Source organism: Muntiacus reevesi, chromosome 22 (genome assembly GCF_963930625.1).
Source record: "Muntiacus reevesi chromosome 22, mMunRee1.1, whole genome shotgun sequence".
Lineage (NCBI taxonomy): Eukaryota > Metazoa > Chordata > Mammalia > Artiodactyla > Cervidae > Muntiacus > Muntiacus reevesi.
Window position 1 is genome coordinate 24,890,748 of NC_089270.1, and position 18,894 is coordinate 24,909,641.

Genomic DNA, 18,894 nt, shown 5'->3' on the forward strand with positions numbered 1-18,894 from the left:
TGTACAAGACAGTCCCCTACAGAGAATTCCGTCAGTTCAGTTCAGTTCAGTCACTCAGTCATGTCCGACTCTTTGCAACTCCATGACTGCAGCATGCCAGGCTTCCCTGTCCATCACCAGCTCCCGGAGTCTACCCAAATTCATGTCCATTGAGTCAGTGATGCCATCCAACCATCTCATCCTCTGTCATCCCCTTCTCCTCCTGCCCTCAATCTTTCCCAGCATCAGGGTCTTGTCAAATGAGTCAGCTCTTTGCATCAGGTGGCCAAAGTACTGGAGTTTCAGCTTCAACATCAGTCCTTCCAATGAACACCCAGGACTGATCTCCTTTAGGATGGACTGGTTGGATCTCCCTGCAGTCCAAAGGATTCTTAAGAGTCTTTTCCAGCACCACAGTTCAAAAGCGTCAATTCTTCGGCGCTCAGCTTTCTCTATAATCCAGCTCTCACATCCATACACCAGGCTCAAAATGTTACTGGGTTGTTTGTTGTTGTTGACTTGCTAAGTTGTGTCCGACTTTTTGCAACCCCATGGACTGCGGCACCCCAGGTTTCCCTGTCCTTCATCATTTCCCAGAGTTTACTCAAGTTCATGTCCATTGAGTCATTGACGCCATCCAACCATCTCATCCTCTGTTGTCCCCTTCTCCTGCCTTCAGTCTTTCCCAGCATCAGGGTCTTTTCTGGTGAGTTGGCTCTTCACATCAGTTGGCCAAAGTGCTGGAGCTTCAACTTCAGCATCATTCCTTCCAACGAATATTCAGGGTAGATTTCCTTTTAGGATTGACTGGTTTGATCTCCTTGGCACTCTCAAGAGTCTTCTCCACCACAATTCAAAAGCATCAATAATTCTGCATTCTGCCTTCTTTATGGTTCAACTCTCACATCCATACGTGACTATTGGAAAAACCGAAGCTTGACTATACTAGGTTGGGAAACCCTCTATTAGTAGTTGTTTCCGTAAGGATCTGTGGGTGGTAAACTTTCTTAGACTTTGCATATTTAAAAATATCTTTATTTCACATTAAGTTTTTAATGATTTTAGTTTGGTATAGAATTCTAGTTTGCCAGTTCAAAATTATGAAGATACTACTCCATTTACTTTTGATTATCTTTTTCCTCAACTTTTTTGCAGTTTTCCTACAACATAATCCAAATTTGAATTTATTTTATTTATTCTGTTCAGCCCTTGGCACATACTTTAAATCTAAGGCCTTCTATCTTTCTTAAAATTTGGAAAACTTTCAACAATTATCTCTTAAATTATTGCTTCTCTGTTATTCACTCTATTCTCACTACCCTCCCCCAAACTCCCACTAAATATTTATTGAAGCCTCTTGATATAGTCTCTGTATCTTGATCCTTTCATTTTTAATCTTCCTAAGATTATATCTGTGTAAATTCTTTGAAGTAATGTTTCGTTTAGTCTGTTCTTTCCAACTACGTACAGTCTACGAGTTTATCCCAATAGAGAGATTTTCTTTCAGAAACTGTTTCTATTCTGAGGATTTCTACTTTTTATTCTTTGGGTCTCTCTACTCTTATTTTATTTTTCCTTTTTATTTGTTAGTAGTTTACTATTCCTTTTGAAGGATGCTGTTCTTTCATTTGTTTCTTTGAGGATACTAAACAGCCTATTTATTAGCCAGATTGTTCAATTACTTTAATTTCTTCAAAAGTGAATTCACCGTATTATTGTTGATTTTGATGCCTATCTCTTAGCATAAGTTGCTTTCATTAAAAAAATGTTAACTTGCAGAATTATTTTCATTGGTAAGTCTGTCATCTATCCATCCTCTCATCCATCCAACTATCCATCTTTCCTCTCATGTCTCCCTAGATAGCAGGTATGCAGTAGTCCACCCGGTAACCCCCCAAACCAGTATACATGGTGGACCTCCACCTCACAATTATGCAGAGCATGAGAAAGTTAGATACCATCACCGACTCTAGTGGACATGAGTTTGAGCAAACTCTGGGAGAGAGTGAAGGACAGAGAAGCCTGGTGTGCTGCAGTCCATGGATTGCAAACAGGTGGACACAACTTAGAGACTGAACAACATCACAGATCTGGCCAAAAAATCAGCAGGCATCTTGGCCCAGGTTCTGGTTATAACGTGTCTAGAGCTTTCTACCTCCCTGCGACTTAGCTTTGCTTTCTTCAGCCTCTCTTGCTGAGCAGAAAAAATCCCTGCCCTAGATCCTGATTTCAAGCCCTTGATGGACCACCTTTAATCCTCACCAACCTCAGAATCTAGACTTGCAGATCTTTCTCTTGGCTTCCATACCCGCATCCCAGTAGGCCAGCAGCTTTAGTCTTCTCACTACTTGGCATTTATCACCTTTCATTGTCAAAAAAGATGCTTGTGCTTGAGTAGAGTATAGACCTTTTAAATGTTCCCATTTATGGTTTATCAACCATTGCTCTGTGATTTTACTTGGAAGAGACCCTTAATACATGAATTTAGAATTTCACCTTGACCAGTAGTTGGAAGAATTCCTGTTTTTTGCCCATTCCTTCCTATCTTTTGCATTTTATACCATTATTCAAGGAATTAATTGTTACAAACCTGCTATCTCAACTGTGCTCTTAGTGAGTATAAAATCGATTCAAAATTAAGCTTTCTTGTGACCCAGGAGAAGTCTTCTATTAATTTTGGATCAGAGAACTGTATGGAGGGGAGATAGTTAATGATCTGTTGTGAATATTATCTTCCTGAACATGTCTGTCCAGAGTTCAGCTGACTGTGGGCTGGCTGTGAGCACGGCTTTTGTCAATGGCAAATTGGATCACTGCTTAAAGCACGTGGATATTTCTAAACCTTTACAGGAGATCCTCTGTTTTGAAGGAAGGGAAGAAGGATGTTTGACTGTTGTCTCTGTCAGAATTGATATTTGGAAATCAGGGCCCTGCCTTTCCCCCTCTTGATCCAATTCCCAACCAATATCACCCTGGTGTCTACGTGTGAACAAGGTTCTGTGGGTAGCCAGCTCCCAGTTAGGTCTTGAAAAGTCCAGACCATTTTAAAAAAAAAGCCTAGGGACTTTGCTGGTGGCCCAGTGGTTAGGAATCCTCCTTCCAATACAGGGGCTGTGTGTTCGATCCCTGGTCTGGGAACTAAGACCCCACATGCCACGGAGCTACTATACCTATGCACCACAACTAGAGACCCCACATGCCGCAACAAAGGGTCCTTGCACCATGGTTAAGACCCGACAAAGCCAAAAATACATAGATAGATAAATGCATCTTTAAAATAGATTAATCTCAAAAACATACAAGCAACTCCTGCAGCTCAATTCCAGAAAAATAAATGACCCAATCAGAAAATGGGCCAAAGAACTAAACAGACATTTCTCCAAAGAAGACATATAGATGGCTAACAAACACATGAAAAGATGCTCAACATCACTCATCATCAGAGAAATGCAAATCAAAACCACAGTGAGGTACCATTACACACCAGTCAGGATGGCTGCTATCCAAAAGTCTACAAGCAATAAATGCTGGAGAGGGTGTGAAGAAAAGGGAACCCTCCTACACTGTTGGTGGGAATGCAAACTAGTACAGTGCTATGGAGAACAGTGTGGAGATTTCTTAAAAAACTGGAAATAGAACTGCCATATGACCCAGCAATCCCACTCCTGGGCATACACACCGAGGAAACCAGATCTGAAAGAAACACGTGCACCCCAATGTTCATCGCAGCACTGTTTATAATAGCCAGGACATGGAAGCAACCTAGATGCCCATCAGCAGACGAATGGATAAGGAAGCTGTGGTACATATACACAATGGAATATTATTCAGCCATTAAAAAGAATTCATTTGAATCAGTTCTAATGAGATGGATGAAACTGGAGCCCATTATACAGAGTGAAGTAAGTCAGAAAGATAAAGACCAATACAGTATACTAACGCATATATATGGAATTTAGAAAGATGGCTTCGATAACCCTATATGCAAAACAGAAAAAGAGACACAGATGCATAGAACAGACTTTTGGACTCTGTGGGAGAAGGCGAGGGTGGGATGTTTCGAGAGAACAGCATTGAAACATGTATATTATCAAGGGTGAAACAGATCACCAGCCGTGGTTGGATGCATGAGACAAGTGCTTCGGCCTGGTGCACTGGGAAGACCCAGAGGGATTGGGTAGAGAGGGAGGTGGGAGGGGGGATCGGGATGGGGAATACATGTAAATCCATGGCTGATTCATGTTAATGTATGGCAAAAACCACTACAATATTGTAAAGTGATTAGCCTCCAACTAATAAAAATAAATGGAAAAAAAAATAGCCTAAAATCCAATGTGACCATCTGGACTCTTTTTTGTTTCCCTGTGACAGGTCGCTTGACTGGTGGACAGCAGATGAGTGCAATATGATCAATGGAACAGATGGAGACTCTTTTCACCCATTAATCACCAAAGATGAAATCCTTTATGTCTTCCCATCTGATTTTTGCAGGTAAGAATTTGAAATGTGAGTTCTTTGACTACAAGGCCGCCAAAAATATGAGGGATGTATATAATTACACTTATTTGATGAGGATATGTATGCTTAATGAGTGACCAGCAATAACGGCATATTGAGAAACAAGAGAAAGTGTAGCCGTTCACAGACTAGCTGTGTTGGTTTGAATACCAGCTCCACCACGTACAGCTGTGTGACCTTGGGAACGTTACTTAACCACTCTGTGCCTCACTGTCCTCATTTGTAAAGAAAGGACAGAAATAGTTGCCTACCTTGGGAGTTATTTTGAGGATAAATGAGTTACTTTAATAAAATACTTAGCCCAGGGCCTGCCACACAGTAAATAATGTTAGCTCTTCATTATTATGATATCCTCTATCAGGTGTGAAATTTGCTCTGGTCTTCCAGTTGCTGCAGAGAAGATAAAGAAATCATACCGTGGTCCACACTTCAGAGTTCATAGGTCTTTGCTGAGCGCTAAGCTTCCCATTGAGCATATCCGCTCACACTTGCCCGCATCTATCCCTCCCTCCCGTCTGCTGTTTCTCTCCAGACATCATGATGAAGTCTCCTCCGTGGGAGGAAGGCATCCTATTCCACACCCTGACTCCCATCTCCCCATCATTACCTCTCCTGCTCCGCCTTTCACCGTCACACTGCTCAGATGAGTAGCTGATCACACAGCCTCCCTTTCCTCTCCCACGCACTCCTGCAAGACTTTTTATGAGACTTCTCCTCAATTGGAGGTCAGCTAGTTACCTTTGACTCTGTGGAGTCTACATTCTTAAGAATGGCTATTCTTCTGGCTTTCATTTATTGTTGTTTAGTCACCAAGGCGTGTCCATGACCCCATGGACTGCAGCATGCCAGCCTTCTCTGTCCCTCACCATCTCCGAGAGTTTGCCCAAGTTCATGTCTATTGAATAGGAGATGCCATTCAACCATCTTACCCTCTGTTGCCCCCTTCTCCTTCTGCCCTCAATCTTTCCCAGCATCAGTCTTTTCCAGTGAGTTGGCTCTTTGCATCAGGTGGCCAAAGTATTGGAGCTTCAGCATTAGTCTCTCCAAAGAGTATTCAGGGTTGATTTCCTTTAGGATTGACTGGTGTGATCTCCTCGCTGTCCAAGGGACTCTCATATCTCACGCAGTTGAGCACCTCCCCAGCCAGCCCTGTGAGAATCACTGTAAATCTCCCTCCTCTCTTGCAGTAAATTAGCCGCAAGTTCTATTCATCTCCTCAGACAGAGCTTTTCTTTCACTCCCTTCTCCGACCCCAGTCTCTGCACCACAGCACAGACCCTTCCCAGCTCTGGAGCGGACTATCAGCCACCTTCCAGCCAGCTGTTCTACCTGGTTAGTATTTGTGGAAGGACCGAAGAAAGAACATGTTTGAGTGCAATGAGCGAGACAAGGAAACCTAGGAGGCCAGGAGGGGCTTGTTAAAGATTTGCCACAGAGGAAACGTATTCTTGTCTGGTACCACCACTTGTGAAGAGCCCCTTGGCAGCGCTTAGTAATGCCAAAGACACCCGACCCCATGGTTTCACACGTCTCTCCAACATGGGTTCCCTGGCCTGGAGAACTTGGGTACCTATGTGAAGGAGACTTACACATCAATTGTAGTTAGGAAAACACTGGAAGTGTTGACATAAATAATCAATAAATGATCTATAACTGGAATAGAGAAGTTTTACTTGAGCCAAACTGAGGGCTGTAGCCCAGGAGACGCTGATTCAGAGAGCACTTGGATTGTATTTCGTCAGACTGCAAATGCGGGAGGCGTACAAGGCAAAAGCCTCAAGGTTACAGTTAGCTACATGAGTTGTTTATCAAGAAGCATAACTGGACCTGTCAAGAAGTAAGGGTGTTTGTTAAACAAGGGTTGGCTGGGATCTGAAATGTTTGCCTAGTTGCAAGGGGAGACCTTGACCCCGAAAAGTTTCAGCTGACCACCGCTAGGAGATACTGTTTTGAGAACAGCTAGTGGTGTCCTTGAGTTTAATGCCGTTCAGAAAGTCCAAGTTTTCAGTGATGCAGGAATGTGTCTGAAACCACATCCACAGTGGTCACCCAATTCCCTCCTGGATGCCTTAATCACAGCTACTCCATTTTGGCTTTTAAATACATTCTCTTCATGAATGGTTAAAGCAGATGTACCAGGCATGTTTGACAGGCCATAAGACAGGCTGTTCTCGTTAGCATAAAGTTTAAGTTAATTCATGTATAAGTCAAAATCACTTCCCCATCTCTCAATATGTAAAAATTTCCTCCATCCAAAGCAATCTGAGTGCCTATGAAAAGGAGAACATAAATAAATAGATGGGATCTTTGTATGATAGAATATATAAAAAGTAAAATATAGCAACCAGAGCCATGTACTCTAATGCAAGAAATCTTAAAAATATAATGTTGAAGGAAGAAGCAAATTACAGAAAGACAATATGGTATACTATTATAATAACATTTAGAAATATCAAACAGTGCCACATGTTGTTTATGAGTATGTATGTAGGTAAAAGTATAAAGGCCTGGGGACTTCCCTGTGGTCAGTGGCTAAGATGCTATGCTCCCAATGCAGGGGGCTCTGGTTCGATCCCTGGTCAGGGAACCAGATCCCACATGTCACAACTAAAAATGCAAAGATCCTGCATGCCAACTTCGACCCGGCACAGCCAAATTAATTAGTTTTTTTTAAAAAGCATAGAGGTCTGCATGGGAATGATAAACCCCAAATTCAGGATGGTGGTTACCTCTGGGTATGCAGAGAAAGATCAGAATCAGGAGTGTTACATAGAGAACTTCAGTTGTAGCCATAAATAATACATTTTATTTATCTGAGTGGTGTTTGTTATAAAATGTATTTATTATAATATTTTTTTCTATTTTTCTGTTTGCTTAAAATTTTCACTCAGAAATGCTGCAGGGGTGAGATGTATAGTGGAAGGCAACTCCTTCGTTAGTTACAACCCAGCGAGAGAAGTGTCCCACCCATGGTCAGGTGATGAAAAGTGAGGCCCCCCTCAGTCTTCAGACACCCTCAGATGCAGGGATGAAGGCTCTAAGACAATGCATGTGAAAGTGCCTTGGCTGTCACTCAGAGTGAAAGTGAAAGTCCCAGGGACTATCCAGTCCATGGAATTCTCCAGGCCAGAATACTGGAGTGGGTAGCCTTTCCCTTCTCCAGGGGATCTTCCCAATCCAGGGATCGAACCCAGGTCTCCTGCACTGCAGGCATTCTTTACGAGCTGAGTCACAAGGGAGGCCCAGCTGTCACTCACGTGCTATGCAGATAACTGAGTGGTTTGTGTCAGAAGGAACCGCTGATACTGATTGAAACTCTAAATCTCTGGGGGCAGAATTGATGTTCTACTCTGTTGAAATAAATAACCAGGGCAAAATATGGAAACTGTTTTTACTTGGGGGAAATGGGTGTCAGAGTACATCTGATCAAGTATCTGTCTAATGGGGCAGTTGTCCGGCCTTTGGGAATCTGTGGGGCCCGCCTTTTGTCACCTCCTCTGTTTCTGCTTTGTCTCGGCTTCTCGTGGCTTCCTTCCTTTGCTTCCGCTTCGTCCACACTGGCACGTGCCCGTGCTGGTCTGGACAGCTCTTCCTTCTTTTAGCATAAGTGCCCATTCTAACTCATTTTCTTGGTTTTCTACCACACATTATGTCTTTTTCTCAGTCTCGTTGGGATGTTAGCACAGTTGCTGCCTCTTAAACATCTTTCGCTGAGTCCATCTCCTACTTTATTATACTCTGAGTGGGTTGAGCTCCTCTCAGTCTTTCTTTGACTTCTTCATTTCCCGTATATCCTGTAAGCGTTTAGCCGGGTTACACATGAGAACAGTTGGCTAACTTACTGATGCAGGCAGACCATGCTGATGGGGACCCACGCTGACTTTTTATCCTTGCTTCCTAACAGGTCAGTGTATATAACTTTCAGTGACTTTGAGAGTGTCCAGGGACTGCCTGCCTTGAGGTATAAGGTGCCTGCAGAAATATTAGCCAATACCTCGGACAACGCTGGCTTCTGTATACCTAAAGGAAATTGCCTGGGCTCGGGAGTTTTGAATGTCAGCGTCTGCAAGAATGGTAAGAACTCAGAGAGGGGACACGGGGGTCTGGATGTACGGTTGATGTTCTTCAACAAAGAAGGTTGTCAGCAAAATAGAAAGCGCAATTCCGACCTCTCGGGAATAATGTTTTGTTAGAGACAGATTCACAGACATAGAAAACAGACTTATGGTTGCCAAGAGGAAGCAGAGGGTATAAATTAAGACCAGCAGATACAAATTACTATATGTAAAATAGATAAAGAACAAAGTCCTACTGTATAGCACAGTGAACTATATTCAGTATTTTGAATATATATATGTATAACTGAATCATTTTTCTGTACATCAGAAATGAACACAACATTGTAAATTAACTACAATTTTTAAAAAAGTTTTGATCGGGATGGGGAATATGTATAACTCTATGGCTGATTCATGTTAATGTATGACAAAACCCACTGAAATGTTGTGAAGTAATTGGCCTCCAACTAATAAAATAAAACTAAAAAAAAAAAAAAAAGTTTTGTAACATGGCTGTAGCATAGTTTTTTTTTTAAAAGCATTGGCTTTCCTGTAATGCTTTAATTGCTAGGATGCTATGTTGGGTTTTTCCTGGGCAGTAGTTCAGGAGTTGTTCTGGTTTTGTTTTTTGTTTTGAACTGGTCCTGGGCTAGGAGTGGCTGGCGGCTGCCTGTGCTCTGTGGGTCTCGTTGGTATGAGGCACTGCTGGGGAGCTGGACTCCACCGCACCCCGGGTCTCCCGCACATGTGATGGAGCAGGTGCAGTGCAGCTCCAGAGGGGCAGGGCCGTAGCTTAGGAGTCCTTCTTTTTTCCCCTTTGGCTCTTCAAGTTAGCACGTTTTTGTTTTGTTTTTTCGTTTTTTTGTTGGAGTTGATTTACAATGTCGTGTTAGTTTCTGCTGCATAGCGAAGTGAATCAGTCACACATATACATGGATGCACTCTTAGATTCTTTTCCCATATACATTTTTACAGAATATTGCATAGCGTCCCCTGTGCTATGCAGTTTAGGTCCTTACTAGTTATCTATTTTATATATAGTAGTGTGTATATGTTAATCCAGCCTCCTAATTTATTTCTCCCTCTACCCTTTTCCCCTTTGGTAGCCATAAGATCATTTTCTTCATGTTACACTATTCCTGTTTTGTGAATAAGTTAGTTTGTGCCATTTTTTTAAAGACTCCGTATATAAGGGATATCATGTGATGGTTGTCTTTCTCTGACTTACTTCACTTGGTATGACAATCTCTAGGCCCATCCACGTTACTGCAGATGGTATTATTTCATTCTTTTCTTTTTTTTTTTAATGGCTGAGGATATTCTATTGTAAATATATACCACATCTTTATCTGTTCATCTGTTGGTGGCCATTTAAGTTGCTTCCATGCCCTGGTTGTTGTGAATAGTGTTGCTATGAATACTGGGGGTGCATGTATCTTTTCCAATTACAGTTTTAATAGAAATAATAGTTCATATTACTAGCGGCTTACTAGTACCAGTCACTGTTGTAAGTGCTTCACATATTTACATGTAGTTAATACATGTAAAGTATTAACTGATTTCATGTTCAAAACAAGGCTGAAACAGAAAGTAAGGAATCAGGTAATAGGAAAGTTCATACCTTGGTAATGATTCTCATTACTCTTAAAACTAAGAGTTAATTTTAAGGCAGAGTTAGTTTTAAACCCTGACCACAAAGTTCCCGGTGTTTCTTAAAAACGTCTGAGCTAACCTGCTTCTTTCTGTGAAAGGTGAGATGACCAGCAGTACAGCTGACAAAAGCATTTTCTGCATCACAAGGATACTTTTCACAATCATATGCTGCAAAAATAACCTTGTTGGATAGACAACCAGTGGCCTCTTTTTATAATTGTGGAAACCAAGGCTCAGAGAAGGAATAGGATTCTTATAAAATCTTTATCTCTGAGCAAATTCCTGCTAGAATTGAGGGTCTTTTCATATTTGTACTGTGATGTTCCTCAGGCTTCAATTCTTTAGTTTCTGTTGAAAAACTTTGTAACCCCTTTCTCTTGATTAAAAACAAATTTTTTTTTTCCCGAGTAATGTGCTGACTTTCACCCCCTTGTCCATGTAGTTTGAAAGTTCCCTTTGGGCTAATCCTCCCTTTCCTTGTCTGTTGAGCTCATGGCTTGCAAGACTGGCCATGCATCAGAATGATCTGCAGAATCATTAAAAGCATCTGTCCCAGAGCCCACACACTAGGCCCCAGAATCAGTATTTTTTAATGGGATGCAGATGATTCTCATGAAGATGTACCTGCACGATTGGGAATGACCGTTCTGGGGAGCACACACCCCTACCCGGAGATTAGACCTCTCCTGCAGACTCACAAGGGGCAGCTCTGAAGCAGCAAGTGCCTGATCAGCCCATGGTTCTGTGGTTCAAGGCACACATTAGTAACCTTCCGCTTCCTCAAGAAGTTGATGTCAGAACCCACAGAAGGACTCTATTTTGCGACAGACTTCCTGCTTTAGTCCTTTTCCTCTTGCCTCTTCTGTGTTCCCAGATGCCGACTAAAGTGTTAGCTTCCAGGACTGTCCCCCAGGGTTTTGAATTCCTCAGGGGAACATTTTGGCTAGTGGGATGAGCGCGGGTTCTGGAGTCAGAGGAATCTGGGTTTGAATCCTATTCTGTTCGTTAGCAAATTGGCCATGTTGCTGAAGGAGGGTTCCGGACAGCAGTTTTCTCATCTGTAAAATGGGAATGGTTATAACTTCCTTGGAAGGCTGTGTGAAGGTGAGAGATGAATGTATGCACAAGACTCAGGACAGTGTCTGGCCCTTATTGTCTTCAACAGATCTTTAAAAATGCATTTTAAAGGTCAGCGTCCTTTAAAGAAGGAAATCGTGTCTTTGTGAAACTGCGTAGCAATAGAGAACAAAACTCTGTATGTGTGACAAGTGAGATGTCTGAGCCATAGACTCAGACTTAAATTACTTGCCACTAGGCAGTTCAGATGGTAAAGAACCTGCCTGCAATGCAAGAGACTCGGGTTCGATCCCTGGGTCGGGAAGATCCCCTGGAAAAGGGAATGACAACCCACTCCAGTATTCTTGCCTGGGAAATCCCATGGACAGAGGAGCCTGGTGGGCTCTAGTCCATGGGTTTGCAAAGAGTCAGACACGACTGAGCAGCTAACACACAGGCTGATTTTTCCCCAAATATATTTTCCTGGCAGGAGTGACTGGGTCCCACTCTTCTTTTCAAGAGCAAAACCTAGAATAGTTTTTCTTTATTAATTTGTTTCTTTATATCTTGAATGGAAAATATTTTTAAAAAAAGAAAGAAAAGAAAGCCAGTGTCTTCCTGTGGGTAGACCTTGATCTAGTCAGAGGCTGGGCCGATGGCAGGACCAGGCAAAGTCTTAAAAAAGTTCTGCATAGGGAATTCTCTGGTGGTAGAGTGGGTTAGGACTCCACGCTTTCACTGCTGAGGGAGCAGGTTCAACCCCTGGTTGGGGAACTAAGATCCCAGAAGACACGAAACACAGCCCTCCCCCCCAAAAAAATTTCTGTATCAACACGTGCAGAACAAAGCCTATCTTGGGTAAAACAAAAACAGAAAAGCAAGCAGGGGAGGAGAGCAGTGGGGAAAATCCACTTACTGATAGAGAATTATAGGTGAAACAAATGCTTTAAGATGAGCTGACCCTCCTTTGATCAGAATTCTGTCTTCATCACCTGACAGCTGAATGTCCTCAGGAGGTTTTGTAACTTCTGTCAACCTCTGTTTCCTCAAATGCAAATGGAAGGTAATAGTTCTAACTTCATAGGGTTTCTGGGAATGTCAACTAAAATAATGTGTATAAAGCACTTGTACTTTATAAGTACAGCACATATTAGTTGAAAAATAAATAATTCAGCTAGTAGTAGTAGTGTCAGTCACTCAGTCGTATCCAACTCTTTGCTACCCTGTGGACTAAGCCTATCAGGTTCCTCTGTCCATGGAATTTTCCAGGCAAGAATACTAGAGTGGGTTGCCATTCCCTTCTCTAGGAGATCTTCTTGGCCCAAGGGTCAAATCCGGGTCTCCTGCATTGCAGGCAGATTCTTGGTATAAAATAATATAGGGGTAAATGACATGTCAGAAATTGAAGTATAAGAATCCCAAGCTAGGACTTTTAGCCTGACCCTCTCCTCCACTCAAGTTTTCTGTATCCAGCTTTCCACCCCTCACTGAGGACCTGGATTTGTGTTCAGGAACTGTATATTCAACTTAGACGTGCAAGAACCACATCATTCATTTCTGTTTTCCTCACATTGCAGGTGCACCTATTATTATGTCTTTCCCACACTTCTACCAGGCAGATGAAAAGTTTGTCTCTGCCATTGAAGGCATGCATCCAAATAAGGAATATCATGAGACGTTTGTGGACATCAATCCTGTGAGTACACACATCTTCCTGGTTAAAAAGCAGACATTTTATTCTTTCTATATGGTGTTCACCAGTTTAGCCCTGAGCACTCTCGAGAAATATATTGTCTTCCTTTCATTTACATATTCAAGCGGAGGGAACTCGGCTCAGGGCAATGTGATGTACGGTCTCATAACCTGGCCATTAAAAGGCTGAGTTCTATGAAGCTAATATGCAGAAATGTCAGCAAATCCCCTTTAACATAAACGCAACCATGAAAGTTCCATCATTGGAAACCACTGGAATCAAACAAGGTAACCTGGATCTTCTTCTGTTGCCAAAAGAGTGGACCTGAACATATATATGCATTTCTCCCACTGGGCCACAGATCAGCAGGGTGAAGATATTCCTCTGCTTACTTGCTGCCAGGAATATTTTAGTTGAAATTTAAATATATATATATATAAGCTTTAGTCGCTTTTGGCAAAACACTTTATACAGGTGTTTTTGAGAGTTATTATATGACAATATTAATTTAAAGGGCATCAGAGATACATACACTCTAATCCCATGTTCATAGAGGAGAAAAACTAAGAACCATGTTAAAAGGATATGAGCATCGTTTCATAGCATGAGAGCCTCTCACTGTAGGAACTGAATGTGATATCGTCTTTCTTGGGATTCTGAACACATGCATCGGACGGTCACCCAAGACCAAACACATTCTTTGAGCACAACAATTTATGGGCATTTCACTCATAACTACTCATTGCATTTACATTTGAGAAATTGGTGCCCTTATCTTCTTATGAGGGCTTCTCAGGTGGCTCAGTGGTAAAGAATCCACCTGCCAATGAAGATGATGAGGGTTCGATCCCTGGGTTGGGAAGGTCCCCTGGAAAAGGAAACGGCAACCCACTCCAGTATTCTTGCCTGGACAATCCCATGGACAGGAGACTGGCAGGCTGCAGTCCACGGGGTCACAAAGAGTCTGACACGACTGAGCAACTAAGCACACACAGCACATCTTACGAATAAGATCCGGTGTGGTTTTCTCCCTTTTCTCTCTCAGCCATCAGTCAGGTCCTTTTCAGCAACAAACTGTTCGCAGGTGCTTGTCACCAGGGCAAGGCAGAGCCCCACACCCTTGGTGCAAAGGTGGCATGGCCATGGGGGATGATGCTGCGTCTGCCCTCTGGGCTCTGTGGGGTGGGCCTGGCTGTGCATGGGCACCATTCTCTGGCTGTGACCACACCCTCCTCATAGTGGTCTGACCCTCTGCCCGCATACCCAGGCCCGACAGTCCAGCTCAGTCCAGTCACTCAGGCATATCCGACTCTTTGCAACCCCATGGACTGTAGCACACCAGGCTTCCCTGTCCATCAGCAGCTCCCGGAGCTTGCTCAAACTCATGTCCACTGAGTTGGTGATGCCATCCAACCATCTCATCCTCTGTCATCCCCCTTCTCCTCCTGCCTTCAATCTTTCCCAGCATCAGGGTCTTTTCCAAGGAGTCAGTTCTTTGCATCAGGTGGCCAAAGTATTGGAGTTTCAACTTCAGCATTAGTCCTTCCACTGAATATTCAGGACTGATTTCCTTTAAGAGGGACTGGTTGGATCTCCTTGCAGTCCAAGGGACTCTCAAGAGTCTTCTTCAACACAGTTCAAAAGCATCAATTCTTTGGCGCTCAACTATCTTTATAGTCCAACTCTCACATCCATACATGACTACTGGAAAAACCATAGCTTTAACTATACAGACCTTTGTTGGCAAAGTAATGTCTCTGCTTTTTAATATGCTGTCTAGGTTGGTCATAGCTTTTCTACCAAGGAGCAAGTGTCTTTTAATTTCAGGGCTGCAGTCACCATCTGTAGTGATTTTGGAGCTGAGACCCAACAGGGTATCTGTTAAATCTCCTTCCTGCCCAGGTCCTCTAGCACTTTGCTATTCAAAGTGACAGCATCCTGGGCTTCCCAGGTGGCTCAGTAGTAAAGAAGCTGCCTGCTAAAGTAGGAGACGCAGGTTCCATCCCTGGGTCAGGAAGATCCCACATGCTGTGGAGCAGCTACGCCCCTGTACCACAACTACTGAACCTGTGCTCTATAGCCCGAGAGTTACAACTACTGAACTCACGCGCTGCCGCCACGGAAGCTTATGCGCTCTAGAGCTCATGCTCAACAGCAAGAGAAGCCACTATAATGAGAAACCCATGCACCGCAACGAGAGAGTAGCCCCAGCTTGCTGCAACTAGAGAAAGTCTGTGCAGCCACGAAGGCCCAGCACAGCCAAAAATAAGTAAATAAAAATAAAATTATTTAAAAAACCCCAAAGTGACAGCATCCTGTCCAATCTCAAGCCCCAACCCAGACCTACCAAAATCAGAGCCTGCATTTTAACAAGGTCCCCAAGAACTCACATGCAGAGTAGAGTGTGAGAAACGTTGGTCTCCCAGGCTCCTCACCCAATCCCCAGTTCTCATTCCGTCCTGGGGAATAGTTGTCTCTTGTCCCACTTTGCCTAGCAAACATGGTGGTCGCTGCCCTGTTTATCAGAACCACACAGAAACGGTGCTCTATTGAAAAAAAAACTGCGTGTGTGGTTTTAATAAATCCTAATGTTTTCTTTCTGCTTTTCTGATTTGCAGTTGACTGGAGTTATCCTAAGAGCAGCCAAGAGGTTCCAAATCAACGTTTATGTCAGAAAATTAGATGACTTCATGTGAGTTTTGCTTCTTTCTGCAGAGGCAGAGGGTGGTTTTGCTACATTCACTTTCTGGTTCTAAGTCTTTTCACCCTTGTCCTTCAGGGATGAGGCACTGTCAACTTTTTCATAGGCTGCCTTGGTCTCGGAATTTACTTATCTTATTTAAGCAAACATGTATAGAATTCTTTCCATGAATCAGACATTGTTCTAAGTTCTTTACATACACTAACTTATCTATTCCTCACAATAACCCTGTGGGGCTTCCCTGGTGGCTCAGATGGTAAAGAATCCGCTTGCCAATGCAGAAGACCCAGGTTCAATCCCTGGGTCAGGAAGATACCCTGGAGAAGGGAATGTCTACCCACTCCAACATTCTTGCCTGGATAATCCCATGGACAGAGGAGCCTGGCCATGGGGGTCACAAAGAGTTGGGCATGACTGAGTGACTAACTTTAGTTCACTTCATTCCCATTTTATAGATAAGAAAACTGCGGCACAGAGAGGTTTAATAACCTGCTAGAACTAGAATTCACACAGCTAGTGAAGCTACAGAGGCTGTTCTTACCCATCTACTAAGCATTTTCCATGGGCTTCCCTGGTAGCTCAGCTGGTAAAAAAATCCACCTGCAACGCAGGAGACCCTGGTTTGATTCCTGGGTCGGGAAGATCCTCTGGAGAAGGAATAGGCTACCCACTCCAGTATTCACGGGCTTCCCTGGTAACTCAGGGAAGGCTAGATAAGGCATATCTATCTATTATATAGATACCATATAGATATGGTAAAGAATCCACCTGCAATGCAGGAGACCTGGGTTCCATCCCAGGGTTGGGAAGATCCCCGGAGGAGGGCATGGCAACCCACTCCAGTGTTCTCACCTAGAGAATCCCTGTGGACAGAGGTGCCTGGAGGGCTGTGGTTCATGGGGTCACAGAGTCAGACATGACTGATTGACTAAGCAGAGCACACAGCAAACGTTTCCCACACCATGACTCTGGTTCCCTTCCTCCCGTCCTTCCTTTCCACTGCTCCCACCCAGGGCCAGCCATGAGCTCTCCTGTGGGTGATTTAAAACTCTATGGAGTTCAGTGTCCCCCCACACCATCTAAAAACCACTACTTAGTTAGGATTCCTGAGTACAATCTCCTGCTGAGACTTCCTAGTGGAAACTGAGAAAATGCTAATTATGATTTAATGGCGAATGAAAAAACTGGATCCAAAACTGTAGTATGTATCTATAGTGTCATATTTATCAATTTTTTCTGTCTGCCTGACTGTCAGTCACACTTGCTTAGTTTCCCCCATTGAATTTGCCAGATTTAAGCCCAAGTGTTTTGCATCTTTTTAGGAAGCAAGTGTGGTTTGTAAGAAAGTATTTTGTGTGTGTATATAATTTAGTAGTTAACGATCTAGAGCCTTAGAATCAAAATGGAACTACAGTCCTGTCTCTAGCACTTCTTCATGGTGGTTCCGGGCAGTTTACTGTGAGCGATCATTTCCTCATCTTAAACCTGGGGCAGTAATACCTCTGCATGTGAGAATTAAGATGTGTTCCCAAGATGCCCGCTACAGAGCTGGTGCTTAGTAAGTTGCTCACTAGCTGATTGCTCCAGGCTCTTGGAAAGACAATTCTTGGTAGCCTGGTTATAAAACATTCTGAGGAATGACAGCATTGTTCTGCTGGAGCCTCCCCTCCCATAACTCTTGGGAGTATAGTTATCATTTTGATGAATTTGCTTTCAGCATCCTGTGCTTAGGTGAAGACACTTTCCATAAGCATGCCACACTTTAAATTGCTAGACTGTTTGTGATCTGATTGTTATGTGTTTGCAAAGGTAAGAAGGCTGCATAAATTCTGGGTAATTTAATGAATAAGTGTGCTGGAATTTTCATATACACTTGTCTCATCAGGCCAGCGTGCCATCGTATGAGGATGTCTATAAAATAATCTTTTGTGTTGTTTTTATAGTGAAACAGGAAACATTCAAACCCTGGTTTTCCCAGTGATGTATATCAATGAGGTGAGTCCTGGGAGGGAGCCACGGGTATGTTTCACCTGTGGAAGCTTGGGGACCTTCCATTATGGTGTCTGTGATTGTAGCTATGTGTAATTTTAGATGTGAGAAAGGGCAAAGGTGATTTTTTAAAAACCTGTTTGTCCTCAGAAAATTTCTGTTTATATGTTTACATGAGTCTGTCTGTGAGATTTGGAAATGACAGACAGAAATTTCCCTTGTCAAGAACATTATGTGGGTGAAACTTCTTTCTGGAAACTGGTTGTGTAAGAACCAAAATGTAAAGGTGATCAGTTTACCATTCATTACTTGAGAAAAAGAGTGAAAAAGTGTGAGCTGGTTGAGAAATGATTAAATAAAATGGGACACTTGCCCACTGATTGCAGTGATATGTGGTTGCCTTATCCTTCATCACAGCATAGAAGTCTTTTCTACTTTCTGATAAACAAGCATACATCATGAATTATAGGAAACAGATCCTGTTCAAACAAAACGAGTTTCTCTGAAGAAATTTCTTTGACAGTGTACCCAGAGAAATACTATCCCTCATTGTTAGGCATAAATTGAAGTTTTATAAATAAAGCATATTCTGAAGGCTCAGAAAACACCTTCCTATTTTGTAAAACACCTGTGATAAATTCTTCTCTAAATCACATATCACATTTACTATAGGGATATCTCCTCAATTTCCCTTCTCTCTCACCCAGTTTTGAGGGAAAAGTTGCAGGATTTTCCCCCTCAAATTCTTGACTGACCTGGCTTCCAGTGTTAAGAGCAACATTTTTTAAAGTTTTGTGATTTTTCTGTCTTCCATAAAAATATTTTTTCTTTGCAGAAGATTTAGTAACAGAGCTTAGCAAGAAAAGACAAAAATTATTTCTCACAAGACCTGAGCCAGACTGATAAACTGTTTTTAACTTGCTTTATTTTCCTCAACAATGTGTTATAAAAATTGTTTTCCAAAACAGCTTTGTAAAAATAATTTGATGTTTTGCATTTTGTAAAAATAACACATGCTCTTTCTGGAACTCTTGGGGAATTAAAAATAACATTTAAAAAGTGAACTGCTTAATGAGCAAGCCCCTCCATCAGAGAAAAATGCAGGTGACATCTGCTTATGTTGCCTCATATTTTTCTGGTTTTGATATTACAAACTTGAGACCATACAGTAGATTGAGTTTGATATCCTTTTTTTTTTTTCCACTTAGCATTGTATTGGTAGCCACACTGATAAACTTCTGAAGGGT

The 18,894-nt window shown here is 42.5% G+C and overlaps 1 protein-coding gene across 1 annotated transcript in view; it reads left to right on the forward strand.

The window, feature by feature from the left end:
* SCARB2 (scavenger receptor class B member 2) overlaps positions 1 to 18,894 on the forward strand; it is a 74,686-nt gene that overhangs the window by 49,757 nt on the left and 6,035 nt on the right. The window contains exons 6-10 of the mRNA XM_065913971.1: positions 4,351 to 4,470; positions 8,402 to 8,571; positions 12,842 to 12,960; positions 15,576 to 15,649; positions 17,602 to 17,653. Coding sequence (XP_065770043.1) covers positions 4,351 to 4,470; positions 8,402 to 8,571; positions 12,842 to 12,960; positions 15,576 to 15,649; positions 17,602 to 17,653 — 535 coding nt within the window. The remainder of the gene's footprint in view (positions 1 to 4,350; positions 4,471 to 8,401; positions 8,572 to 12,841; positions 12,961 to 15,575; positions 15,650 to 17,601; positions 17,654 to 18,894) is intronic.